This window comes from Rhinopithecus roxellana, chromosome 13 (genome assembly GCF_007565055.1).
Source record: "Rhinopithecus roxellana isolate Shanxi Qingling chromosome 13, ASM756505v1, whole genome shotgun sequence".
NCBI classification, from domain to species: domain Eukaryota; kingdom Metazoa; phylum Chordata; class Mammalia; order Primates; family Cercopithecidae; genus Rhinopithecus; species Rhinopithecus roxellana.
Genome location: NC_044561.1, coordinates 114033925 through 114061374, shown reverse-complemented (window position 1 = coordinate 114061374; position 27450 = coordinate 114033925). Strand labels below are relative to the sequence as shown.

The window sequence follows — 27450 nt, the reverse complement described above, 5'->3', positions numbered from 1 at the left end:
GGGAGGCCCACAGTGAGTGCTTCGCCTCCGGACCAGCAACCCTGTTCAGCCTGACTCAGAATCGTGCGCGTGCTGGTAAATGCCAGAGCACTCCTTCAAGTTCAGAGCACACAGATGAATGTTTGGAAACCATCAGAGGGTTCTGAGTAATTCCTGTCCTAAGACTGAGAAGAACTGCAGCTCGGAGCAAGAAATCGCCCATGTGCAGAGCACCAGAAGGTTCCGGTGAACCCAAAGCGAGGGCGGATGGTGGGACTGGCACCATTCAGAGCACGCCCAGCCCTCCCCCGGGCACCGTGGCCACAGCAGTGGAATGCCTCCTGCTCCCGAGGGCCCAGTCTTAATGCTGCTGAGGCTCCCAGCTGCTCAGGAGAGAGCTCAGGAACTCACCGCGCCTCCACGGAAATCCACTGTCACTCGGGAATGAGAGAGCAGAAATCTCCACTTCAGTCAGGATCAAAGGGCACCATAATTCCCAAAAGCCACCACGGGCCACGCTCACTGAAGGTCTGCAGTGAGACTGCTCTACACCACTGTCACCACGGGAATCCCTTAGAACACTCCACTCCAGTGTAGGACCGTGGCCTGGAGGGGACACGTGCTCTTCTACAAGGGACATCTGATGAGCGAGCCTGAGAGGTTGCTGAGCACGTGGCCGCCAGCCGGCAGCACTCTGTCCACGGTGGGCACAGCCGGGGCAGGGCCCGTCGGGTGGCGCCCCCTGGTGGAAGCCACCACATGAGCACCCTGCCGAGTGTGGAGGGGACGCAGCCCCAAACCCCAGCCCCCGGCCAGCAGGGCCTCCACGCACAGAGCCCCACACCTCCGCCACCGACAGACGTGAAACCCCCAGGAAGCGGAACGTCAGCCGAACTCCAAGTTCTGCGTGCGGAGGGGACGCCCACGACTGCACCGAACCAACCTCTAGTACCCAGCGCACAGCACCCTGACCCGATTCATCGCAGGACTTCCAGGGCGCTTGGAAAACCAGGTCAAAGAGTCTTTCGCCAAAGGTGGCTAAGAAGGGGCCAACGTGGTTAAGAGACATCCCCAAGTCCTGAGTCAAGGGCCATCTATCCTTATCGGTATCTTGTGAAGCATTTCAATAGCCTCATGTTACTTAGAAACCAAAAAAACTTTTTCAAATTATTTTAAAATGCCAATTTAGTATCAATCCATCAAAGTAAAAGCACATGGGTAGAAAATTTCTACACAATTCATTTATGTGCAAAATTTTCATACAAATCAAAATGAAATTTACCAGAAATTACTCTGGCAACAAGAGGCATGACCTGCTCGCTGGCAAGGGTGGGAGGTGCGCTTCCTTCCGCACGAAGGCCTAAAGACAGCACCTGGTCTCGCTCCCCTCCCGGACGCTTCAGGCCAGAGACCAGCAGAAGGAGCAGGGTCAAGATGTGAGGGAGTGGCCTGGGCGGGTCTCGTCCACCACAGCCTTCCATCTGCCACCAGCCCAGCAAAGCTCCACGACACAGGGCTCACTCGCTGCCCCTCTGGGAAATAAGCAACACCCACCCAGCCCCACTCTCTCTCGCTGCTGAAGTGCACGAGGAACTACCGCACACCAGCACAGCCAGAAGAAAACGCGCTTCCCCTTATCTAGGTATAACAGGCAGACAGGACAGACGGGAACCAAGCCTTGACTCGGGACAAAAACCAGAATGACAAACGTGCTCCAAACACGCTTCCAGAAAGGAGACACTGGCAGCCTGACCTGGCACCTCCAGAAGCGCAGCCGGGACTGAACAAGCAAACCAAAGACAGGAGCTCCTCTTAAAAGGACACAAACTCCTCAACCTCCTCTGAGGGGCGGGGAGCAGAGGCTGCAGGAACACAGCTGCCCTCCTCAAATGCTCTCGGCACGCACGCACACAAACAGGAACACCCTCGCCGAGTAATTCAACAGAGTTCAGTTACGAAAGCGCAGGAAGAGATGAGAAGCCCTTTCCGGTGCTATTTCAGCAGGTCCTAACACCTCATCACGTATGTGGCTAACAGGGCCACATAAAACAGTGAGGAAACGTTGCTGAAATCAACTGCAAAGTACTCCATTTACCATGAGGGCAGGTCCTCTCAGAGGCCCAGGGAAGGGCCAGGCTCAACCCCGGGGTCCTAGGTCTGTGGGGCTGCAGGAGACCTGACTGAGGGGTGCAGAGTGGAGCTCCCACAAGTGCTGGGAGCAGCCAGTCACCAGTTTACCCAGATGTGCACAGCAAAGTCAAGATGACCAATTAAAACTACACTTGAATTCATTCTCAGTACTTTTTTAAAGATCAGAAGGGGCCAGGTGCAGTGGCTCAGACATCTAATCCCAACACTTTGGGAGTCAGAGGCCGGGAGTTCAAGACCAGCTAGGAGAACACAGCGAGACCCCATCTCTACCAAAACTTTTCAAATTAGCTGGGAGTGGTGGTGTGCACCTGCAGTCCCAGCTACATAGGAGGCTGAGGCAGGAGAATCACTCAAGCCCAGGAGTTGGAGGCTGCAGTGAGCCACTCACTCTAGCCTGGGTGACAGGGCAAGACTCTGTCTCTCTTTAAAAAAAAAAAAAAAAAAAAAATCAGAGAGGAAGTTTGTGGCAGAAGACAGGACCAAGGAACACTGACCCCTGGCCCAGGGCAGCCCAGCAAGGCTGCACAATCTCTGGTGGCAAACAGGCCCCCCATGAGGGCGCCGACCTCAGAACTGCAATTCAAGGCTTTTGAAAGAAAAAACTGCACTGCTGTCTTCTCTGGAAATTAAGAGAATGCTGCAGAAACAAGCTCGGCACCCCCCACATCACACCATGGATCCTGAAGGACGCTCCCGGCACCGGGGGGCAAGGGCGCCTCAGGGCCGCCCGCGGCATTTACCTGCATCCAGGCGCTTTCCTGGGGACTCCTCCTCCACCTCGGAGTCTCCGCATGTGCTCCGCGACCTTTTCCTTGGCTGCAGAAGAGTCTCCAACCTCGGAAGGACTACAGACAAAAAGGTTTTGGTCCCTAGCTGAGGAGAAGTTGGCTGGGTTTCAGTGTTCTTGGCAGACTTTGGGGGGCTTACACTTTTCGATTTGCAGAAGAGAACAGAAGTGCGTCTGTTTACATCGCTTGCTGGCTCCGCCACCGCGGAGGCCGCCGCCGCCGGCACATCGCCACTACTGGCGCGGGTGGGCTCTGGAGGGCGTCCGCTTACCAGTGCGCTCTGAGTGCAAGCGCTATGTGATTCATTATCAAATGTGACTCTTTTGAAAAGTTTACTCTGCTCTGGGTTGAGTTCTACTGGTTTGAGGGTTGGTGGTTCTGAATTAGTCTCCGAGTTTGAAGGAAGAGGTAATGCATCTGATGGTTCAAGTTTAGGGGGAGAGTTATCTCCTGAAAAAATTATAAATAAAGTGATTTTTGAAAACTGAAGATTATAAAATCTATTATAAAACTTACTATAAATGTGAAGCCCACCAAAATACTAATTCAGTTAAGGAAACAACGCATCGCACGTACTGTCTGCTCGGCAGTGCGGGCCCCGTGGGCTCGGGCCACACTGTGTGGGCTTCCCTAACGCCAAAGGCTGCGGCCCTGGGTGCAGTGCCCGGGCGCACAGTTACTCTCTGAAAAAAACTGTGAAAGATTATTTCACACGCGCCAATATTAAACACATCACTCGAGTTCATAACAATTTCTGCAATCAATAATTCACTTACCTTGAGGAAGAAAAGGTATCTCACATAACTAAAGGAGCCTTAAGTGGGCATTCCCACAGAGCTCTACTGGGCCACGAGGTTAGCAAATAAAAGGAAAGAAACATTAAATCTGATCTCTGGTCAAGGTCTTCCAAGTCAAAAATGCAAAAACAGCAAACAAACAAAAAAAGAAAAAAACAGGGAGTGGTGACTGGCTGTGGATGACTCTCAAGAAAGGCAGGAAAAAAAGCCCCGCTCACCCCAGCACAGAAGTCTGTGCCACGTTCCCAAATACTGTGATGGGAGCTTTCAGGAAAAAAAAAAAAAAAATGTTTTTTAAATAAAAAGTCTTTGGAAAAAGACTAACCTCTTTGTAAAGTCTTTCTGACATTATAAAAACCAGAAGTGTGAAATGGTACAGAGCCCGCGGTCACAGGGACGGGCTCTCTGCACTGCCCTGAGTCCAGGGGGCCGGACAGGCTCTGGCACAAGGCTGACGGGGCGAGGCGATGCTCCACCACGCCAAGCCACTGAGGCTTCTTTCCAAGCAGGACCGGTGCTGGCAACAGGAAGTGTGACCACTTTAATCCTTAGTATATATTATCACTGGGTACAGCTTTCATTTCATTAAACCTGCAAACTTTTCTAAAACCGTCTGAAGTATGTATGGCTACTATTGTAATTCAAAAAGTCGTTTTGAATATACAAAACTACACAACAAGACTCAGAGCAATGTTTTGAGATTGACAGAAAAAAGTTCTCCCCAAGGCTGGGCCCCATGACGCCGGGCAGCAGTGCTTTCAGCTGCAAGGTGCCTCTGATTTCAAATGACACTGAGCGCCTTAGAGCGCCTCACAGCTGATTCAAATACAAGGGGGAAAGCCTCACCTCAACAAAAAGTCACCCATGCCAGCTGTCACGTGGGAACACAGCTGTCACGTGGGAGCACAGCTATCACGTGGGAACGCTGTATCCCAAGGCAGGGGCACACGTGAGGTGATAAAACTCCTTCCCCTCCTCTTCAACGTCGCCAACAGGCTTAAGGAAAAGGTGTTTGTGAAACACCTGGGAACGCTGGCGGGAGGGAACTGGCAATGCGGAGAAACAAGGCTGCTCATGAGCATCTACGGCTCCAGCGTCCCTGGGCCTGTGCAGCAGCCGGAGGGGCTCCAGCACTGAGCCTGCAGCGTCCTGATGCAGCCACTGTCTGGGGCAGAAGGCCTGGGGCCTCACTTCACTTCCTGCCTCCTCTTCCACCTCCTGGCCCCCCTCAAGCTCTCGTCCTGATCATGACATTCAACTGCTCACTGCAATCCCAACGGCCTCTGCAGGGCCAAAGCCAGTGGTCAACCCCAGTCTTGGCCTCTGTGGGCGCAAGAGCACCAGGCCAGCAGAGATGGAGCCTGAAGGAGTCTCCTTCTAGCACCTCCAAGAGACCCCCTTCCCCCCACCTCCTCCACAGCTAACAGGCACTGTAAACCCCCATCTCCTGCTTCTGGCGCAACCCTCAGAACCACCACTCCTGTCTGGCAGCAGCCCGAGATGTGCAGATGTCCCTGCCTTGCAGAGGGCCCTCCCCCACCATGGGCCATACCCTCGCCTCCGCACCTCCAGCTCTCGGCGCAGCAAGGACGCCCATGTGGGACTCATAACCATCTCCACGCTGCAGGGACTTCCCCTGGTCTATCCCAAAATGGGCCCCCGTGGCCCTGCCTCAGCCATGCACGCCCCCCAAATGCACCCCACACGCCCCCAACCTCTCTGCGGCAGCTCCACATGCGGGTCGGGCTCCAGCCGCCAGCACACAGGCTAAGGACGTGCTCCTGCAACACTGACCAGAGGGATGAAGGAGGCCGTGGTCAGGAACAGAGGTCGCTGGTGCCTGGGTGCACAGCCACCTGCCCAGCCGGGACCACACAGGCCCCTCCCCCAGCCAGGACCAAAAAGGCCCCCGGACCACTCAGTGCCTCAGTTCCTCATCCATAAAATCAAAAGAAACAGGACCTGAGCCTCCAGGCTCCACGACACAACAGGCAAGCCCAACCCATCCCTCGAGTGGAAATCTGACTGGAAGTTAACATATAAGGCGGCAAACTCCTCTCAAACCTCGCTGACTGAGGGCCACCTCAGGCCATCACTTAACTGCACATGAGAAAAGCTCAGAACACACTCGATACAACTCGGGCATAAGCCTCTCAGACCCCGTCCATGTATCATCAGTCAGGATCCTAGAATTCCAGTCCCTGGAACTTGTCACATATTCCAAATGGCAAAATGGTTATCTAATCTAAACCAGCTACTCTAAGAAACTAAAAGACCTAGTTAAGTCTGCAAGAACAATTCTGCAATATTTTGCCCACCTGGCCACCCATGATGTCAATCAAAGGCTTCTGTATCAAAGCCACAAGATGCTTTGGAAAATCACAGCGTAACACAGGCAGACACTTCAGCTCACGAGCGGCAACCACACTAGCCCTCCAACGGCCGCGCCTCGAGCCTCCATCCTCTGCAATTCCGAAGGGGCAAAGCTGCACACTCCGCACCTTCTACCCTGAGGAGCGCGTCCTTTCCTGAGGGCCACAGGGCTCCACAGGCTCAGGGCCCGTGCACAGGAGAGGACCTCCATGCATGCACATCAAGGGCCCACAGCTGCCCTGGACTAAAGGGGACGCCCCAGAGCCTCTGGCAAAGGCATCACTGTGACCGGAAATCCCACGGACTCGAAATGCAAGCCCCTTTCACCAGCTCACAGTGCAGACCCTGCTCCTCCTGCCTGCACTGTCCTGCCTCACCATGTCAGCAGACACCAACCTGAGCCCACGGTGGAGATGAGCCTTCTGCGAGCTGCACATCCGTCCCACAGGCTCATCAGACAGGATGGAATCCCAACTGTGGCGTGGCCCCCACCCAGCTGACACGCAGCCCAGGGGAAGTCAGCCCTGGCAGGGCCAGCTCACAGCAACAGCCCGAACCTCTGCACTCGGCAGACTGAGTCACGGCTACAGCAGAGCCCGCGGGAGGGCAGGTGCAAGGGAACTGACAGGGACCAACGGCGCAGCCCAGGAGGAGTCTCCTTCCTTCAGATACTAGAGTCTCAGGGGTCTGGCACCCAACAGCTACAGCTTGTTCAGGCTACTTCAAATGGAAGCAATGTAAGTATGGCGTAGGTACTGTTAAATCACAAGTTAAGTGAGGCTATATATTTGCCACTGAGGAATTACTATCTTTTCAGGTGTGAAAATATTGTGGTTATATTTAAGAAAAATGATGGAGAAGCTTTACTGATGAGAACGTTCCTGCTGGATTTTTAAATGTCTGATTCTTGGTTTTCGTCCTATTATAAGTATCATAAGTTCACATTTCTATACCAACTAACAAGCTTGCTTGTGGCTGTCTTCCCTAACACTGTGTGACGTCCCCATTCCAGTCTGGCACTCGCCTCTCCAGAGACCCCCGTCTTCTCTAAGAGGCAGGACTCTGCCTGCCCCACCTCTCCAGAGACGCCCATCTTCTCTGAGGGGCAGGACCCCGCCCACCTCACCTCGGAGCGGACCTTCAGGCCGCTTGCTTCTCCACCCACTTTCCTGTCAGCTCACAGGATATGCCCTTTTCATCCATGGAGTCACCGTGAACATCGGGTGTAACAGGTGATTCGAGGCTACCTGTGTCTCAGTCACACTGTATGTGTTTTCTTTACAACGACCCCAGAAAAAAACTACATAAAAATAAAATGACTCAGCCAGGCGCGGTGGCTCAAGCCTGTAATCCCAGCACTTTGGGAGGCCGAGACGGGCGGATCACGAGGTCAGGAGATCGAGACCATCCTGGCTAACACGGTGAAACGCCGTCTCTACTAAAAATACAAAAAACTAGCCAGGCGAGGTGGCGGGCGCCTGTAGTCCCAGCTACTCGGGAGGCTCAGGCAGGAGAATGGCGTAAACCCGGGAGGCGGAGCTTGCAGTGAGCTGAGATCCGGCCACTGCACTCCAGCCTGGGTGACAGAGCGAGACTCCGTCTCAACAAAAATAAAAAAAAAATAAATAAAATAAAATGACTCCAGAGCTACAAAGCAACAAGAACGGTCTCCAAGGGCTCCCGCTAAGTGTTGGGGGGTATGAGGAGCCACGTTCACCACAGGGGAGGGCCAAGCGGCTCCAACCGTACGAGGTCCTCAGCCCTGCAACCCAATAACCGTGCGGGGTCCTCAGCCCTGCGACCCAATGGCGATGGAGGAAGCCACTGATTAAAAAAAACTAAAAAGGTAACTTACTGCTCTACAGTGAAAATGGTACAACTGTGTAGGAAGAGAAGCGCTGGAAGCTATTTTGAGACTGGTGAGTGGACCTGCTAGTAACCTCCTCACAACTCAGTCCTCAGGGCACAGAAGACAAGCACAGAAGGGCAGTCCACCTAGAGGGAGGCCCGCACAGCCTCGGTGGGATGTCTCAGTGGGCTGCATGAAAGCAAAGACTGCGGGACCAGACACCAACCTGGACTCCTGCGCACAACGAGGCAGCCCAGGGCCCAGACAGCTGTGGCCGCCAGAGGGTCCTCTAGGCAAACGTTCCCCAGAAAAAACACGAGGCCCCCAAAGCAGAGGAGGGATCAGGTGCTAACAATAACAGCCTTTGAGAGAACAGAAAAGCAAGCCTCACCTTGAAATAGAAAAGTCTTTATTCTATGGACCTAACGTAATTGACACCAGCCCCAAAAGAGACGTTCTCGAGTCTGGGCACTATACTATGGTGAACTCAACAGAAGAATCCCAAAAGAGAAAAACAGGCACAGAATGAGGAAAAGGATACGTAAGAAAGTCTCAGCTGCATGCACAGGAGTAAGTTTCTAAGAGAAAGAAAAGCTTAACGGCTCTCATTCAAGTCGCCCAATGCAAACAGGATAAAAGGGCCGAAGCTCTGCTGGCAGGAGCCACATAAGTTCGGGGATGAAAAGGGCCCTGAGACCGTGAAGACCCGCTGACCTGTGTGGCATCACTCAGAGCACAGACGTCCGTAAGAGATGAATGTCTTTGTTTCAAAAGAAAATTGTACAACAATTCTGTCTTATTTCAATGGTTTGCTGTTCTGACTTTGATGTGCAGGGGAAGGGCAAGAAGGCCATGAACCAGCTGCTAATGCTGTGGCGAGAGGGTCTGACCCTACTGTCTGCTTCGTGTAACCGGAGCATGTCAAGGTCAAGGTCAAGGTCAACTACAGAGACACAGGGCAAAACACAGCAGCAATGACTTTCTGCCAGTGTCTCCAAATCCAATTTAGTTTTAAAATTCCCCTTTCACCAACTACGGGACACACCAGCTGTACCTCCTCACCCTGCCAACCTAGATGTACACAAACCATCACTCATCAACGCCCTCCTCACCACCCCGAGCCTACATCTGCCCGGGGTGTTGCTAGTTCTCCTTCTGGATAGATGGATTTCTTCCCCTGCATTTATTTCTTAGTCCTAAACACATCTTTGCTGCCTGGACCTTTCCCCAGACATTCTTTGACAACGATCACAGCAGGCTGCTACCTACCAACTGCTGCAGAGGAGCTGGTCAGGGACCCTCAGGGCGGACGAGGCCTCTGCGGTACCTTCCCTCCCTTCACAACATCAGGGAGGAGCCTTTAAAAAGCCTTTCAAACAGCCCTTTGAAAAGGCCACATTTGATGGCCTAGCGTATAATTAAATGGCTTCCCATCAATTTACAAAATACAACAACAACATTTCTCACTCTTATCATTCAAGCTACCTTTACTCTTCAACACAGATCTAAACCATTCTTTTCAAATAGTTTTTCAGGCCCAAGTTAAGAGAAAAATTTTATTCTGTGCCTTAAATTTTATCAACTAATTACGTGGAAAAAACACAGACAGCACAAATTATAAAGTCTCTTTCGAGGGAAACAACCACCCAGTGGGAAAATCAAGTGTTCCGGGCTTTGTGAATTTTATGGAACTGGCACTAACCCGAGCCTCCATGCACACCAACACTGCTGCCCGTGTCTGGGTCGGTGCCTGTGCCTGAGCCCTGATGGCAAGAAAGAGGGGCAGCCCTCACCATGGCTTACCTTCCTCGCCCGCCTCCAGCCCCAGCGGAGCTCCATCCTCGTCACAGCCTTCCGAGCCTGGCCCCGTGGGCGGGGGCTGGCTGTGCTGCTGGCTCAGCTTGTTTCGGAGAAGGGCAATTTCCTTTTTGAGCAGCTTTGCCCGCTTGCTCCGGGAGCCACTGGACTTCATAGCGCAGGTGAGGTCAAGCATGTCCAGCAACTCTCTCAGCTGCTCCTCCAGGCCCAGGTGGGCTCTGTTGGCGGGGTCCAGCAACCTGTCCACTGAACCAAAGGACACACGCTGTCAGTCGTCAGGTCCCATGCACCTTCTGGGAACACATCACCAGTCCCATCTTTCAAATCACCTTCGGCCAAGGCCCTGAGAATGGCTGTTAGCAACGAGGCCCAGGCCCTGCTCACCAGAGGCCCCAAGCGGCCCCTCCCCTGCGCTCTGAACCCACCATGGGGCTGCTGCTACAGGAATACCCTGGGATGCTCCTGATGGAGAATTTCTACTCCCATGACAGTCACCGCAGAAGGGGCAGCGTCCAGGTAACATCGCAACCTCTCCTGGACCAGGACTCTCTGAGGCTCCCTGTGCAGAGAGCCCGGCTGGCTGGGTGAGGGCACAGCACACAGACCCCAGAGAGAGGCGCACGCTCCACCAGCCCAGCACAACTCAGATGGGCCTGCACTGGCTCTGCAAGCAGAGGTGGCGACTGGCAAATGTGCTAAGTGAGGGCCACGGCGCGTCCTGAGCGGTGTCTCAGCTGAAGGATTCAGGCGCTGATTACTGTGTGGCTTTATTAAACGGGCTATAAAATTCACAGATCATTCTGAATTTCAGGTGTATTCACGACAAAGTCCCTGAAAACTTCACTTTCAAAAACACCAAAATTTATAAAGCACAAATTACCTTAAGTAAGAGGTGGCCAAGAAAAGAAACTGCTCCTCAGAGCTATCTGAAGATAGAACCAGAGCGAGGAGAGAGACAAAAAGCAAAGTAAGACTGCCCAGAACACATGGATGCTCGTCATCTAAACACAGGTGCTTTACCGAAACCATCTGTCCTTTTAACTGAATAAGTAAAGCAGTAGCAAAGAGAAACAAAATGCTTAAATCATTACTCCTTCAAGACTTGTATCCATAACATCACTTTGAACAAATGTCATAGATAATACTCAAAAATGTTCATACAACAAAACACATCCTTTGAAACCCCAAGAAGAAAGCCTCGAAACCTCCGTTTCTTTTAAAACAAGAGACCCACGGCCTCCAGGTCTGTGGCTCAGGCTCCAGGCAGTGGGAGGTGTCGGCTGTGCTGAGAAGGGCAGCAAGCGCACCCTCAAGGCACACCGTGGCCACTGGCTCACCTGTGCACTCCGAAATACTGAGAAAGAAGGAAACTAGGACTTCTCTTCATTTTCTCCTCAGCAAAAAAAACCCGAGTGTAGAAATTCACTTAACAACTTGCATGACCACGATCTGAAAGATGCTGACACTCAGAGACCTCCACACCCGCTCCGTTTGAGGGAGGTGGCGTGGCGCTGGGCGCACGATGTGGGGGAGCACAGGAGCCGGGCCCTAGGGGCAGAGGACGCTCCGGGCTGCTCAGAAGACAGGGAGTCCAAGAGTGATGCGTCTTCCCGCTTTTAAGGGCAGGCGACCAGCATGCGTCCTGAATGGCCAGCACTGGGCACCAGATGGGCGTCTGAGAGCTGATGGCAGGCAAAGCATCCAAGCTAGAGCGTGAAGGCTGTGGGGGGCAGGGGGGAAGCTTTCCCATGGTCACCAGAGGCTAGAGAAGGGCCTTTCAGGACAAGCACGAGCCCTGGGCTCACTCTGAGGCGGCTCAGCCCCAGCTCCTCTCAGATCCTCAAGGGAACGTTTCGGAAAACGATAGCTGGTCTGATCAGCCTGGAGAGTGCAGCTTCAGGGAGGGGTTCAAGCTCCACCAGGGTTCACCAAGAGTCAGCAGCATTGTTTGGAGCTTGTGTTTATTTTCTAAATTTCTCCAAGAAAAACGCGTTACTCTTAAAATCAGAGACAAAGAATAAAAATATAATCCCATTCTGTTTTTATTTCGAGACGGAGTCTCGCTCTGTCACCCAGGCTGGAGTGCAGTGGCGCAATCTAGGCTCACTGAAAGCTCCACCTCCTAGGTTCACACCATTCTCCCACCTCAGCCTCCCGAGTGGCTGGGACTATAGGCGCCCACCACCACGCCTGGCTCAATTTGTTTTTGTATTTTTAGTAGAGATGGGTTTCACTGTGTGAGCCAGGATGGTCTCGATCTCCTGACTTCGTGATCCACCCGCCCCGGCCTCCCTCTTTTTTCTTTTTTTTGGAGACAGGGTCTCACTCCATCACCCAGGCTGGAGTGCAATGGCACAATCTCCGCTCACTGCAGCCTCCGCCTTCCACGTTCAAGTTATTCTCCTGCCTCAGCCTCCAAAGTAGCTGGGATTACAACAGGCACGCGCCACCACGCCCGGCTAATTTTTTGTATTGGTAGTGGAAACGGGGTTTCTCCATGTTGGCCAGGCTGGTCTCGATCTCCCGACCTCAAGTGAATCCACCTCTCGGCCTCCCAAAGTGCTGGGATTACAGGCATGAGCCACAGAGCCTGGCCCTATTCCCATTTTTTAAAAGAGTACAGCCCATCCTCCAATGCTCACAGGTGCCGAGTGCTGCAGGACCCCAAGGGAAGCAGGGAGCCCAGCACTGCTGCCATGAGGGGAACGGAGGGCGAAGCAACGATGGCCCAGCTTGGCTGAACCCTGCGATGGCAGGAACATGGAGGAGAGGAAGAGGGCCAGGCCTCACCCCAGAAGAAGCAACCTGGCACGGGTCAGTGATTCATCAGGAGAAAGGGTAGGCCAAGAAATCAGGGACATGGGACCTTCTGATAAATGAGCCAAACACACCATGATTTCTGCTCAGTTTGTGGCTCAGAGCTGGAGCTGAGGTGCAGGAGCTCTAGGTGCTCTGATAACCCATGTGGGCAGGACACACCCTTCGGCAGACAATCCCGGAGGTGCAATCAGCAAGCACGGGTGCAGGGGACACCCCTGGTTTCAGAGGACCGGTCTAGAGAAGGGTGCAGGTGACTGCACACGGCTGCAGCACGTGCCTGGGCAACCGAGAAGCGCAGGCCTTGGCTGGAGTCCAGGTGTGCCGCGAACACGCTCCCAGAGCCCTTTCTACAACATGCGCAAACCACGAAGTTAAAGGGCCGGAGGCAAAGCCAGAGTTCCTCCGGCTTCACGCCACCCTCGGAAGTTATCCGAGGCCCACTCTGGATGCAAACCCCCAACTAAGCTGCTTTCTGGGTTTGCATCGTCGAGACCGGCCGCCCCATAGGGAGCCACAGCCACATGGGTCCTCTTGGCGGGCACCCAAAATGCAGCCAGTCTGAAGTGACAGGTGCTGAGTGTAAAATACACATCAGATGACAAAGAAAGCTTATATATCCTCAGTAACGTTTACACTGATCCCATGTTGAAATCAACTCTTCCATATACTGAGTAAAGTAAGATACATTATTAAAATAAATTCCACCTGCTTTTTTTCCATTTTCCAGCGAGGCTACTAGAAAATGTAAATGATGTATGCGGTTGCGTGCAAGTCCTCCCGGACCGTGCTGATGTGGAGCTGGCAACACAGAGCAGGACAGAGTCTGCTAGAAAGAGCGTCTTCCAGCTCCTCTGGACACAGTGCCAGTTCTTACCGTCTTCCCAGGAGAAAGGCCGCCGCGGCGCCGCAGCGGGCCGCTCAGCCAGGTGCATCCCCGAGGCCTCTTCCAAGCCGATGCTGTCCACCTCGCGTCGTGCTTGCCTCAGAACAACACCTCCCTGATCACGCAGCCTCACCGCGGCTCTATAGAACACGGTGTCCCTGGCATTGTACTTCATGCAGTTATCTATAATGAGATCAAAATCCTCCTCAAACTCATGGAGGTTTTTATACCCTTGAGCTTCTAACCGTTTCCTCATCGTGGCAAAGTCCATGGGCTGTTTAATGTGATCCAAATAATCTGGTACCTAATTTTAGGAAGGAAAAAGAATCATTTACAAACTAAAACAGGATATTAGTTTACTCTGTATTTATTATTCCATAGAACCCACAAGCCCATCCTATCTGAGAGCCACGCGCGCGCGCACACACACACACACACAGTACAGACACAAGACCCAAGTACTACAGGGACTTTCCCAACCGCAGCTCCTTCAGCTAAAGCGCACTGGAGGGTGCCGGGTGCATGCCGCCACAGCTCAGGGTACTGTCTGCACAGGGCCTCTCACCCACTGCGCTTTCAATATTTTACAGCGAAATGCGTAACTTTTATCATTTACAAACAAATATGTTAAATAAAAACGAGAATTAAGAACACAAGGGACGTACTCTAGCCAGTCACACGTTTCCCAGTCAAACGGCAGCACAAATCCACAGTCACACGTGCGGCAGGACAGACGAGCACCGCAAACACCCACCTCCTTCAGACTCACGGGCTGCGCAAATATCCTGGCGGGGTCCTTGTCCTGCAGCTGGTCCAGCACTGAACGCAGCAGCACCGTCAGCGGGGTCAGACGCAGCTCCATGGCAACCTGCTCCACCTTCACCTGGGGGGGCCCAGCAGAGCCTCAGCTTTAGGGAGCCCCATACGCACCCCACACGCACCCCCACAGGCTCCTGTGCTTCTGTCAAGGCAGGGGTCAATGCAGCCTCCACTTAGGGCCCTGTGACCCATGGCAGCCAGGCACCCAGCCTGGGCTGAGCAAGGCACTGCAGTGGGCCAGGACCCACAGGGTGCAGCCCACCCTCTGCAGGAGGTGCCAGCATCCCACCCACACCCCATGGCCAGTGGTGCACTCCATGCGGGATGGGCCCAGCCCCACCTGCTCACGCTTGAGCTTCTCCCGCTTGCGCAGCAGCTCAATCAGCAGGCGGGCGCGCTCCAGGTCGTGCCGCAGCCGCTGCCAGTACTTTAGCTTCTCTTTGGCAGCCTTCATCTCCTCATCGTTTTCTCTCTGAGAACAGCAAACACTTCATCAGTCAAACCCAGAGGCTCCTCCTGCAAAAGGCCTCAAATACCGCACAGGTAAGACCCCAGGAGGTGTCCACGGCAGGGGTCCTGCAGGCCCATCCTGGGGAGGACAACAGACCCACCCTCACCAGAGAGCCCCGGGACAGCACCGGGACAGAGGAGATGGAGGGGATGGAGGAGACAGAGGGGACCACCAGGCCAAGGTGAGCAGGGAGCTGGCTCCGGTGCACAGATTCCACCCTCCAGAGAGAACAGAGGTCTCCACAAGCTGGCGGAGAGGGGCCTTCACAGAACCAGAAAGGCCCACAGAGGTGGGACCAGGACAGAATGGGGGGCCCACAAGGACCCACCTCAAGGACAGCTGGGAATGGAGGGAGCGGCTGAAAAGAAACCAGGTGCATAGAAAACAACACGCTGGGCCCATCCTGGCTTGGACAGAGCGTGACGGGAGCCTGACACACAGCCGACCTGCCACCCTGCCCTGCACAGCGCCTCCATCCCGACGCACATTTCCCCGCAGCCAGGGTCCTGTCTCCATTGACAGCACCTGCTCCCTTCTCAGTGGGCAGAAGGGTACGCCAGACAACATAGGCCGCCAGCCTCACCCCAGCCCACATCCACGCCAGGATGATCAGAAGATAATCAGAGCCCTGCAAAGGCCATGACACAGACGGTCGCAGGAGGGAAGGCCACCTGGGTCTGCCCTCGGCCCCGTCCTCACCATGTCCCCCAGGCCTGGCCACATGAGGCCTGCTCATCACAGTGCCAGGGGCACCCTGACCCTACCTCAAAGGGGAGAGGAAGTCACCCAGTGAGTGGGCCTGAGCGGGCCCCCGATGCCTGTCGTCCTCCACAGCTGCAGGACACACACGCCCTGCCAGCCTCAGGCCAGGTGTGGCCATCGGTTTCTGGCACATGCTCCACAGCTCTGAGACCCTCCTCTCCCCCAACGCCTCTGTCCCCAGATTCCCACCCGCCCACCTCAGGCCGTCACGGCTTTTTGAAGGACTGAGGGTGTGAAGGCAAAGACTGCTGGACTACAAGATGCAAGGACCCAGACTCCAAACTGCTCAGAAAAGGAGGCTCAAGGAGGGAGACCGAGTCCCGCACCCCCACCCCGGAGGCCAGGCCTCTCCAGGGCAAGGCGGGGCACTGAGGCGCTGGTGTCCCCTGCAGTGAGGATCTCGGGGTTTCCTCAATGTTGCTGAACACCCTCAGGCAGGAAATCGGGGCTAACGGTAACAAGGTCCACATCAACTCAAGCAAAAACAGGAAAACACGGGCTCCAAACACCAAGCTCCCCAGAGCATCTGAATACTGCCTGTCCCCCAGCTTGCAATCAACACTTCTGAAAACCGTGGCCAAAAGGACGTTTGGCATGGGAATCTGTTACGAAGCGGAAGAAATCTCATCACCTGAAAGTCCTTTATCACACACTGGCTGCTGAGCACACTTACTAGTCTGCTCCCCAACCTGGTTTAACAAAGAAACGCCACTGGCAGCGGCAAGCGCCCCATCAACAGCACCTGGGCCCTGAGGCCGGCCGGCCTCCTGGCTTCGCCATGCAAGGTCCCAGGACACACGCAGCCTCATCCACCCAGAAGGACCGAGGTTCCTCACACAGCTCTCAAGTGGTTGATATTTCCCATGTAAAAATCAACACTGGGAGGCTCCACAAGAAAGGACAGAAGTGAAGGAGAAGCACTCAGGTGTCCCCACTGCCGGGAAGAAGCACTGAGCGTCTCCACGTCCATTCCAGACACACGGGGGAGACGCAGGGCTGGGGAATGGTCAGGTTAAAATCCCCTCTGCTGGGAGGCACAGGCCAGCTCCTGGAGTGAGGGCCCACAGTGTTACAGAGTGGCCGGTCTCAGCCTCACCGGCCCCAGGCCTCCTGGCAACAGCACCTGGCTCCTGCCACTGGGACGGGCAGAGGCCACACCCGCAGCACAGCAAGGACAATGTGGGCAGCAGCACCCAGCATGCCCCAAGACAGACACTGGGAAAGCTGGAGGATGTGCTCCCAGGACAGGAAGGATGGGCCACGGGAGCAGGAGACACAGTGCAACGCCACCAGCATACGCACACATCGCTGCTCACCCTAAAGCTAAGCCACTGCCCTCGTTCTCCCTGCAGCCTTCAACAGCCACACACGCCAGAACAAACACCGGGGCCCTGCACGTGCAGCCAGCACAGACCCGCCATTGCCGCAGCATCCTTGGCGCCTGCCGGCCTCTCAGAGACCCCACCCAGTTCATCCACCTGCCCCCACCCCAGGGTCCTCTCCCAGGGTCAGGCTGGGGCAGGAACACAGAGACACAGAATTAAATGCATCAGGTACTTCCAAAGCTTCGAAACCACGAAACCACACCAAGCCGTGGCCGTCCCTGGCCAGGAGGCAGAAGCACAGTCTCTCCCAACAGCTCATCCGCACGAGGCAGGTTTCCAGGCTCTCCACGCCAACTGCTGTGCTGTGGCTCAAGTCTGGGCAGCTCCTTCTGCCCCTTCCCAGGTGTCTTCACAAAGCCGCCCCCTCTGCCAGAAGAGCTGCTCTGGCCAAGCTGTGGGGACGTTCTCTCCTTACATACATATTCTGCACACAACAGGACGTGAGGCCTAACAGGCAGTGGTGAAGCAGAGGGGGCCCAGCTGGCAGGTTTCAGCTGGTCACCCCTTCTTTGCAACCCTCCCCCTGCCCTTGCCTGGCTCTACCACACCCCAGGCCACCCCCAGTCGCCTGGGTCCCCATGGCCCCTGCCCACTGGCCCACGTGTCCTGCTACGGCAGGGATCCTGGCCCTCGTGTCCCAGTTCCTGAGAGTAGAAATGAAGAGTCCCACCGCTGGACGTCCCCTGTCTGGCCACATCCACGCCCACTTTCCATGGAATCCGCCCTTCACAGCTCCTCTGCGGCTTATCTGGAGTCCTGTCCAACCCCAAGATGAGACCCAAGATCTGAATCCTCAGCTTCCTCCCAGCCAAGCCTCTCTTCCAACCCCCAACATTGCGGGGCCAAGACCGATGCCTCCAGCCCCCAGAGCTTCCCACCACTCAGCCACTTCCTGACTCTGTCTCTTCAGAGCTCCCCCAACCGCGCTCTCCTGCCAGGAGCCCTGGAGGCTACGAGGTGAGGACGAGGAGAGATGGAAAGTAAAGTCACATCATGGAACGGAAGATGCAGTTAACTCATTCAACAGCCAAAAAACATTCACTGAAGCCTCAACTCTGTGGCCATGTGAGGATCCCAGTTGGAGAGGGACTGGCTCACAGACCTGTCCGGGGAGCCCCAAGTTCCCTGGACAGACACACAGTGGGGCAACCCAGGTAGACGGCACAGGAGGCCCAGAACACTCCACAGCCAGGACACACCAAGGCCATCAGAAGACCTTGGACCCCACCACCAAATCAGACCCACAAATCACCAGCTGCCAGACCAAAGCGCTAGACTCTGTAATTCCCTGGAGCACGAGGCAGCCACAGCAGGTGACTGAACAGGGCTCACGCTGCGGGGGCAGAGCCTGCGAGGCAGACACAGCACCCGCCACCGCACAGGAACCCAACTGTGAACCCTGCAGACCCAAGCTTCCCCTGAGCAAGTCGCCACCTCACAGCAGAGCAGGATGGTTCTGCTTCGTGCCCAGGAGAGCAGTGAAAAGCACCATGAGGAAATTCCAAGAGGCACTCAGGCCACGCGATACTGGCCGCAGATAGCTCTTCCAAAAAACCAGCAGCTCCTCACTAGGCAGTGTGGGCAGAGGGTGCTGGCCACAGGTCCTGGGCCATGTGCAGAGCCACTTGTGTTTTCAATTTACTTCTGTGCATCTCACAAAAGCTACTTCACTCTGTAAACCCACTTTTTCGGAACTGTTTCACAATATCAGATGAGTCTATAAACTCAAACCTACTACCAAAATGTAAGAGTTTGAGTTGGTTTTTTTTTTTTTTTTTTTTTTTTTTTTGAGACGGAGTCTCGCTCAGTCCCCCAGGCTGGAGTGCAGCGGCGCGATCCTGGCTCACTGCAAGCTCCACCTCCCAGGTTCACGCCATTCTCCTGCCTTAGGCTCCCAAGTAGCTGGGACTACAAGTGCTCGCTGCCACGCCCAGCTAATTTTTTTGCATTTTTAGTAGAGACGGGGTTTCACCATGTTAGCCAGGATGGTCTCGATCTCCTGACCTTGTGATCCGCCCGTCTCAGCCTCCCAAAGTGCTGGGATTACAGGCTTGAGCCACCGCGCCCGGCCGAGTTGGTTCTTTTAAAAAGGAAAAGTCCTGCTCCTTCCCTTCCACTCTCTCAGCTCTCTCGAGCCCTCCCCACAGTCCATGCTAAACCAGCCTTCAGAGCAAGGCCCTCGAAACAAACCACTCCTCACACATTTCCAACACCCACACTCCAGGCCCAGCACACAGACCCCCACCCACTGGCCTGGGTGCTCACTGGGTCCCACTCCTGCTGTCCTCAGCCTGGACACTCATGCAGCCACAGCGTAACACATCCCTGAGCATCCCCAACCCCCAGAACTAGTCACTGCCCATCAGCATGTGTGTGGGTAGGGCGGGGCGGGGCAGGGGAGCACAACTCACAACCGAAGAAACACCCCCCGAGTGACAGGCATGGATGAGAATCACCCCCAAAGTCGCAGATCCAGAGCCCAGGGCACATCTAACTCCTCCTACAGGTCCAGGGCTGAACCAGACCGGGGCTTCCCAATGGGGAGCCTGGACCCAGGGGCAGCACCACGTCCAGCCTGAACCAGGTGCCCTCTCCCTGGAGGGTGGGGGTGAGACACACAGAGAGGCTGTGGGGGCCGTGAGCCACATACCTGCTGTGAGCTTCGCTGAGACTGCAGGCTGGACTGGAGCCGCCGCAGCAGAGGGGCACCGTTCCTGGACAGCCGCTTGAGCAGCCAGTAGCTGTGGGCTCGCTCCACAAACTGCTTCTTCCGCTGAATGGCCACCTGATTCGCAATCCTATTTAACCTAAAACATAAACACTCAGTTTATCTTTGAAGCAGTACATTAAGATGTTTCATCACATAAACTAGAAATGACAGTGTTACTGCTAATAAAACCACGTGTTCATACTTTTTCTCCCTAAGCCATGGCATGTGTAATTTCTACTATTCCTAGTGCTGCTAAAATTCACAATCTCCAACCACTTGAAGATTTCATCCACTTTTTAGGTTGGGTGCAGTGGCTCCTACCTGTAATCCCAGCACTTTGGGAAGCCGAGGCAGGCGGATCACTTGAGGCCAGGAGTTTGAGACCAGCCTGGCCAACATGGTAAAACCCCGTCTCTACCAAAAATACAAAAATATTAGCGGAATGTGGTGGTGCATGCCTGTAGTCCCGGCTACTTGGGAGGCTGAGGCACGAGAATCGCTTAAACCTGGAAGGTGGAGGTTGCAGTAAGCCGAAATCGCACGACTGCACTCTCGGCCTGGGCGACAGAGCGAGACTCTGACTCAAAAAAAAAAAAAAAAGATTTCATCCACTTCTCATTCACTACAACATTTATCAGATTGAACATCCAAAAGAAAACATGCTGAGCAAAGCCTTCAACAGTTTTCATTCTTTCTGTATGACCCCATCTGCACACAAGCTGACTTCAACCACATCTGCGTCAGTGGGCCCAAAATCCTAGACCCCATCCATCCACTCGGACACCATGGGAGAGGTGGGCAATGGTCCCCACATCACCTCCAAGAGGAGGGAGAGAGCTCCAGGTATGAGCCGCTGACAGGTGCTGTTTCACTGTGCTCACTAAAATGACCTCGGCCATCTTCAAGTCTCCCAAGAAATGCAAAGTGCTGCCCCTGGGGGCACACAGAGCCACCAAGACCCTCGGCGCCTCTCATCCACCAAGGGAACACCCAACACCGCCTCTTCCGGCAGGACCTGGCTCAAGTGTGGAGCCTGCAGGATAACACCCACCAGACCCAGAACTGACCGTGAGGTGTCTCCTCACAGGTGACCTGCCGGGGAACTTTGCCAGAGTGACCCATCACCAAGAGCTCCCGTGCCCATGTGGAACCCCTTTAGGCTAAAACAATCCTGCCCACCACTCCAAGGGCTGTCTGCATGCTCAGGACACCGAACGCCTGCCCACAAAGCACACCCCTCCAAGGACAGCCAACGAAAGGAAGCCAGAGGCGGGGGAGGAAGTCGGCAGGTGCACTGGGATGCTGGGCTCCAATCACAGCTCCACATGGCTCCTCCTCTGCAGGTTGGGCTGCGCTGGGCTTGACCTGGTCACCTCATGGGCTGTTGTTTTGGGAGCAGTTTGTTTTTACCACTTTGGACTGAGGCAAACCATGTGCAGTAAATAGCACAACCCTTAACTCTTCCAGTTCAGTGAGTCTTTTTTTGTTTGTTTTGAGATGGAGTCTCACTCTATTGCCCAGGCTGGAGTACCTCCGCCTCCAGGGTTCCAGCGATTCTCCTGCCTCAGCCTCCCAAGTAGCTGGGACTACATGTACCCGCCACCATGCCCAGCTAATTTTTGTATTTTTAGCAGAGACAGGGTTTCACCATGTTGGCCAGGCTGGCCTCAAAACTCCTGACCTCAGGTGATCTGCCTGCCTCAGCCTCCCAAAGTGCTGGGGTGACAGGCGTGAGCCACTTACTGGCCTCAGTGAGTCTCAACAGGAATGAAAATGTTTCCACACATGTATACCCTCAGGGTATTTTAATGACCAAATGAGGCAGTATAGATAGACGTATTTTTTAACAATTTGAAGATCCAAAAAAATGCTACTTGACAATATGCTCATAAAGAAAGCATCCGGGCCGGGCGCGGTTGCTCAAGCCTGTAATCCCAGCACTTTGGGAGGCCGAGACGGGCGGATCACGAGGTCAGGAGATCAAGACCATCCTGGCTAACACGGTGAAACCCCGTCTCTACTAAAAATACAAAAAATTAGCCAGGCGAGGTGGCAGGCGCCTGTAGCCCCAGCTACTTGGGAGACTGAGGCAGGAGAATCGCTTGAACCTGGGTGGCAGAGGTTGCAGTGAGCCGAGATCACGCCACTGCACTCCAGCCCGGGCGACAGAGTGAGACTCCATCAGAAAGAAAGACAAAGACAGTAAGAAAGAAGAAAGGAAAAGAAAAAAGAAAAGAAAGAAAAGAGACTGAGCTAGGCGCAGTGGGTCCGCCTAAAATCCCAGCACTCTGAGAGGCCGAGGCTGGAGGATCACTTGAGCCCACAAGTTCGAGGCCAGCCTGGGCAAGATGGCAAGATCCCATCTCTATAAACAAATTTTTTTTTTTTAGGCCGGGCGCGGTGGCTCAAGCCTGTAATCCCAGCACTTTGGGAGGCCGAGACGGGCGGATCACGAGGTCAGGAGATCAAGACCATCCTGGCTAACACGGTGAAACCCCGTCTCTACTAAAAATACAAAAACTAGCCGGGTGAGGTGGCGGGCGCCTGTAGTCCCAGCTACTCGGGAGGCTGAGGCAGGAGAATGGCGGGAACCCGGGAGGCGGAGCTTGCAGTGAGCTGAGATCCGGCCACTGCACTCCAGTCCGGGCGACAGAGCAAGACTCCGCCTCAAAAAAAAAAAATAATTTTTTTTTATTAGCCGGGCACAGTGGAGCATGCCGCCTGTAGTCCCAGCTACTCAAAAGGCTAAGGTGGGAGGATCCCTTGAGGATCTCCTGGGTCCCCAGGAATTCGGAGTGGCAGTGAGCCGAGATCATGCCATTGCACTCCAGCCTGGACAAACAGAACAAGGCCCTATTTGTTGTTTGTTTTAGAGATGGAGTCTCACTCTGTCTCCCAGGCTGGAGTGCAGTGGGGTGATCTCGGCTCACTGAAACCTCTGCCTCCTGGGTTTAAGCAATTCTCCTACCTCGGCCTCCCGAGTAGCTGGGATTACAGGCACTGCCACCACACCCCAGCTAATTTTTTTTTTTTTTTTTTTGACAGAGTCTCACTCTGTTGCCAGGCTGGAGTGCAGTGGTACAATCTTGGCTCACTGAAAGCTCTGCCTCCCAGGTTCATGCCATTCTTCTCCTGCCTACAGCTGGGACTATAGGTGCCTGCCACCATGCCCGGCTAATTTTTTGTACTTTTAGTAGAGACGGGGTTTCACTGTGTTAGCCAGGATGGTCTCAATCTCCCGACCTCATGATCTGCCTGCCTCAGCCTCCCAAAGTGCTGGTATTACAGGCATGAGCCACCGCGTCTGGCTCACACCCTGCTAATTTTTATATTTTTAGTAGAGATGGGGTTTCGCTATGTTTGCCAAGCTAGTCTGGAACTCCCAGCCTCAAGTGATCCACCTGCCTCAGCCTCCCAAAGTGCTGGGATTATAGACACGAGGGAAGAATGAGAGAGAGAGAGAAAGAGAGAGAGAAAGAAGAAGGAAGGAAAGAACAAAAGGAAAGAAAGGAAAGAAAAGAGAAAGAAGGAAAGAAATAAGGAAAGAAAGAAGGAAGGAAAGAAGGAAAGAAGGAAGGAAGGAAGGAAGGAAGGAAGGAAGGAAGGAGGAGGGAGGGAGGGAGGGAGGGAGGGAGGGAGGGAGGGAGGAAGGGAGGGAGGGAGGGAAGACTGTTTTTATTTCTTCTGACCCTTAAGATGTGAGAAAAGATTCTAACCTCATAAACAAGCCACCACCTTCTCCAGAGTCAGGGCTTCTGGAAATGTGAACAGCCCATGAGTTGTGAGCAAAAATGGCTTTGATGAAAATGTTTTAAAAACTCAGAGCCAGATGCAGGGGTGTGTGTCTGTGACCCCAGCTACTTGGGAGGCTGAGGGAGCTCATGTGAGCAAGAGGCTGAAAAACCCAAAATTAGAGTGAGGAAGAGCATGGAACAGCAGCTTCCCAGCTGAGATGATGAGCCCCCACCTCAACTCAGACAGAAGAGTTAAGGGGAAACAGACCTCAGATGAGAAAACTAAGCAAAGACATACATATGACAACCACAGAAAGAAGTCCCTGAGGGCTGGCTGGACTGAGATGCCGGCAGAGTGGGCAAGATGAGGGTCTGGGTGCAGCAGCCGCGATGCCCACCTCAGGGAGGATTGTAGACAAGTCAGAACCCACACTAGGGAAAAGAACCCTGGAAACGAGGGGAGATCACCAGAGTTCCAACATCAAGTGTTCCTTGGATTTTTGTTAAGCCAAGTCTACATGCTGACATCTAAACACTTTACCATGGGACCCACTAAATGCACTAGGGAATGTATGACTGGAAGACCAATATTGTCAAGATGTCAATACCACCCAAAGTGATCTATGGATCCAATGCAATTCTTACCAAAATACCAATGATTTCTTTTGCAGAAATAGGAAAATCCACTCTAAAATTCATATGGAAATTCAAGGAACCCCCAACAGCCAAATCACCTTGAAAAAGCTGGAAAAGTCACGCTTCCTGACTTCAGAATTTACCACAAAGCTACGGTCATCAAAACAGTGTGGTGCTGACGAAAGGACAGACATATAGACCATGGGGATAGCAGAGAACCCTGAAGCAAACCCTCCAGTATCCAGCATAGACTATTGACAAGGGTCCCAAGACCATTCAGAAGGGAAAAGACAGTCTTTTCAGCAGATGGCACTGGGACCAGTAGATATGGCTATGCAAAAGAACGTGAAGTTGGACCTTGCCTCATTCCACATATAAAAATTAACTCAAAATCAAAGACCTAGACATAAGACCTAAAACTACAAATCTCTTAAAACAGAAGGGAAAAGCTTCATGACACTGGATTTGGCAATGATCTCTTGAATAAGACACCAAAGGCACAGGAAACAAAAGAAAAATAAACAGGACTTCATGAAAAATGTTAAAATGTGAGCATTAAAAGACACACAGCAGAGTGAACAGGAGGAAACATTTTCAAATCACACATCTGATAAGGGACTAATATCCAGAAATCCCTAAAACTCAACAAAAAATAAACAACCCAATTCAAAACTGGTTAAAATACTCAAATAGACAATTCTTCCAAAGTACAAATGCTCAATAAACACAGAAATGCAAATCCAAACTATGATGTTACCTTCAAACCCATTAGAATGGCTATCAAAAAATACTAACAAAAATTAAAAAAACGTTGGTGAGGATGTGGAAACCCCGAACTCTTGTGCACCACAAGCAGGAACGTAAAAAGATGCAGCCACTGTGGAAAACAGTGTTGTGGCTCCTCAGAAACTTAAAGACAGAGATGCCGTGTGACCTGGCAATGCCACTTCTGGGTGTACACCCAGAAGAACTGAAAACGGGCTCAGATACTTATCACCCGTGTTCCTCACAGCATTACTTACAATGGCTAAAACATGGGAGCAACCCAAGTGCCCATGGAGGAAGGAATGGGTAAGCAAAAGTTTATCTCCACATACAGAGGGTTATTCAGCCTTAAAAGGCAAGGAAGTTTCAATGCATGCAATGACATGGAAAAACCTTGAAAATGTGCTCAGTGCAATAAGCCAGACACAAAAAGACAAATACTGCCTGATTGCACTTACGTGAGGGACTGAACAGGAGTCAAATTCATGGAGACAGGGAGTAGAACGGAGGGTGCCTGCGGCCAGGGAGGGAGGAATGGGAAGTTCCTGTTTAACAGGGACAGAGTTTCAGACTGGGAAGACAAAAAGGCTCTGAAAATAGATGGTGGCGAAGGCTGCACAGCAATATCAAAGTGCTTCATGCCCCTGAACTACACATTTACAATGGTTAAGATGGTAAATTTTATGTTATGTGTACATGACCACAGTAAAATACTGAAAAAACTGGAAATCAGAGAGTTAAATGGAATGTGTACCTTCCAAATCAGTAGAGGAGGAAAAATGCCCCCCACTCAAAAAAAGCAAAACCATCTGAGCCAATACATCAGAAGAAAAAGGCAGCCGGGCGCAGTGGCTTCCACCTGTAATCCCAGCACTTTCGGAAGCTGAGGAGGGCGGATCACGAAGTCAGAAGTTCAAGACCAGCCTGGCCAACATGGTGAAACCCCGTCTCTACTAAAAACACAAAAAAATTAGCCGGGCGTAGTGGCGCACGCCTGTAATCCTATTCAGGAGACTGAGGCAGGAGAACTGCTTGAACCTGGGAGGTGGACGCTACAGTGGGCTGAGATCACTCCAGCGTGGGCAATACAGCGAGACTCCATCTCAGAAGAAAAAAAAAGAAAAAGGGAAAAAAAGGATCACGGAAATAAATCCAAAATAGATCAGTAATCCAACATAAGTCAACAGTCTAAACTTGCTAATGAAGAGGTTGTCAATCAGGTTAAAAATTTTAAATTCCAGTTTTAGGCCACGTGCGGTGGCTCACGCCTGTAATCCCAGGACTTTGGGAGGTGAGGCAGGTGGATCATGAGGTCAGGAGTTCAAGACCAGCCTGGCCAAGATGGTGAAACCCCGTCTCTACTAAAAATACAAAAATTAGCCAGGCATGGTAGCAGGTGTCTGTAATCCCAGCTCCTTGGGAGGCTTGAGGCAGGAGAATCGCTTGAACCTGGGAGGCGGAGGTTGTAGTGAGCCGAGATTGCACCACTGCACTCCAGCCTGGGCAATAGAATGAGACTCCGTCTCCAAAAAAAATAAAAAATTTTAATTCCAGTTTTAAAATACCACAGCAAGGCTGAAGCTGGACATAAGGAGAATGTCCAGGTATACACTAAGAAGCAGGAAGTGGGTACTGCTGACCGATCAGCTGAGCTGAGGCCAGAGAAACACCGTGACTGGAGTAAAGGCGGCTTGAGGGCCACTGCACCATGGTCGAAGGAAATAACCAAATTCCAAATGCGTACACACCGCCTAACAGGACATCTTGAAAATATCAAATACAGCCGGGCGCGGTGGCTCAAGCCTGTAATCCCAGCACTTTGGGAGGCCGAGTCGGGCGGATCACGAGGTCAGGAGATCGAGACCATCCTGGCTAACACGGTGAAACCCCGTCTCTACTAAAAACTACAAAAAACTAGCCAGGCGACGTGGCGGCGCCTGTAGTCCCAGCTACCCGGGAGGCTGAGACAGGAGAATGGCGTGAACCCAGGAGGCGGAGCTTGCAGTGAGCTGAGATCCGGCCACAGCACTCCAGCCTGGGTGACAGAGCGAGACTCCGTCTCAAAAAAAAAAAAAAAAAAAAAAAAGAAAATATCAAATACAAAACCTCCAGGAGCTACAACGAGAACTGTTAAACCTACAAGCCTAATGAAACCAATTCACACAAAATAAATTAAAGACATTAAAAATGTAAGCATGATTTATACATTTCACCCAACAAGCTCATACAGAATATTGCATCAAATAAAGACACATATTCACAAGCACAGATGGACTGTTTACAAAACATGTATAATCTTTTGGGCCGTAAAGTCTCAACAAGCATCAAAGAATGAATGTGTACCAGGGCCACATCCTTTGCCTACAGCACAAGCAATGGATATTAAGAGTTTAAAAAAGAAGGAAGGAAGGAAGGAAGGAAGGAAGGAAGGAAGGAAGGGAGGGAGGGAGGGAGGGAGGGAGGGAGGGAGGGAGGGAGGGAGGACGGACGGACGGAGGGAGGGACGGAGGGAGGGAGGGAGGGAGGGACGGAGGGAGGGAGGGAGGGACGGAGGGAGGGAGGGAGGGAGGGACGGAGGGAGGGAGGGAGGGAGGGAGGGAATCCCACATGCTTCTAGATTGCTAACAGGTAAAGGCAGAAATTATCATATAGAGGAATATGGTGGCCAGA

The 27450-nt window shown here is 53.0% G+C and overlaps 1 protein-coding gene across 8 annotated transcripts in view; it reads right to left on the bottom strand.

The window, feature by feature from the left end:
- Window positions 1–27450, bottom strand: part of BRD1 (bromodomain containing 1) — a 51386-nt gene that overhangs the window by 9731 nt on the left and 14205 nt on the right. For 3 of the 8 annotated variants that reach the window (XM_030914869.1, XM_010373574.2, XM_010373573.2), the window contains exons 3-8: window positions 19586–19742; window positions 14618–14749; window positions 14213–14341; window positions 13450–13762; window positions 9741–10001; window positions 2871–3368 (exon numbers count right to left, since the gene is read on the bottom strand). In XM_030914869.1, coding sequence (XP_030770729.1) covers window positions 2871–3368; window positions 9741–10001; window positions 13450–13762; window positions 14213–14341; window positions 14618–14749; window positions 19586–19742 — 1490 coding nt within the window. The remainder of the gene's footprint in view (window positions 1–2870; window positions 3369–9740; window positions 10002–13449; window positions 13763–14212; window positions 14342–14617; window positions 14750–19585; window positions 19743–27450) is intronic. The other 5 variants (XR_749127.2, XR_749126.2, XM_030914870.1 and 2 more) reach the window with 4 other exon arrangements.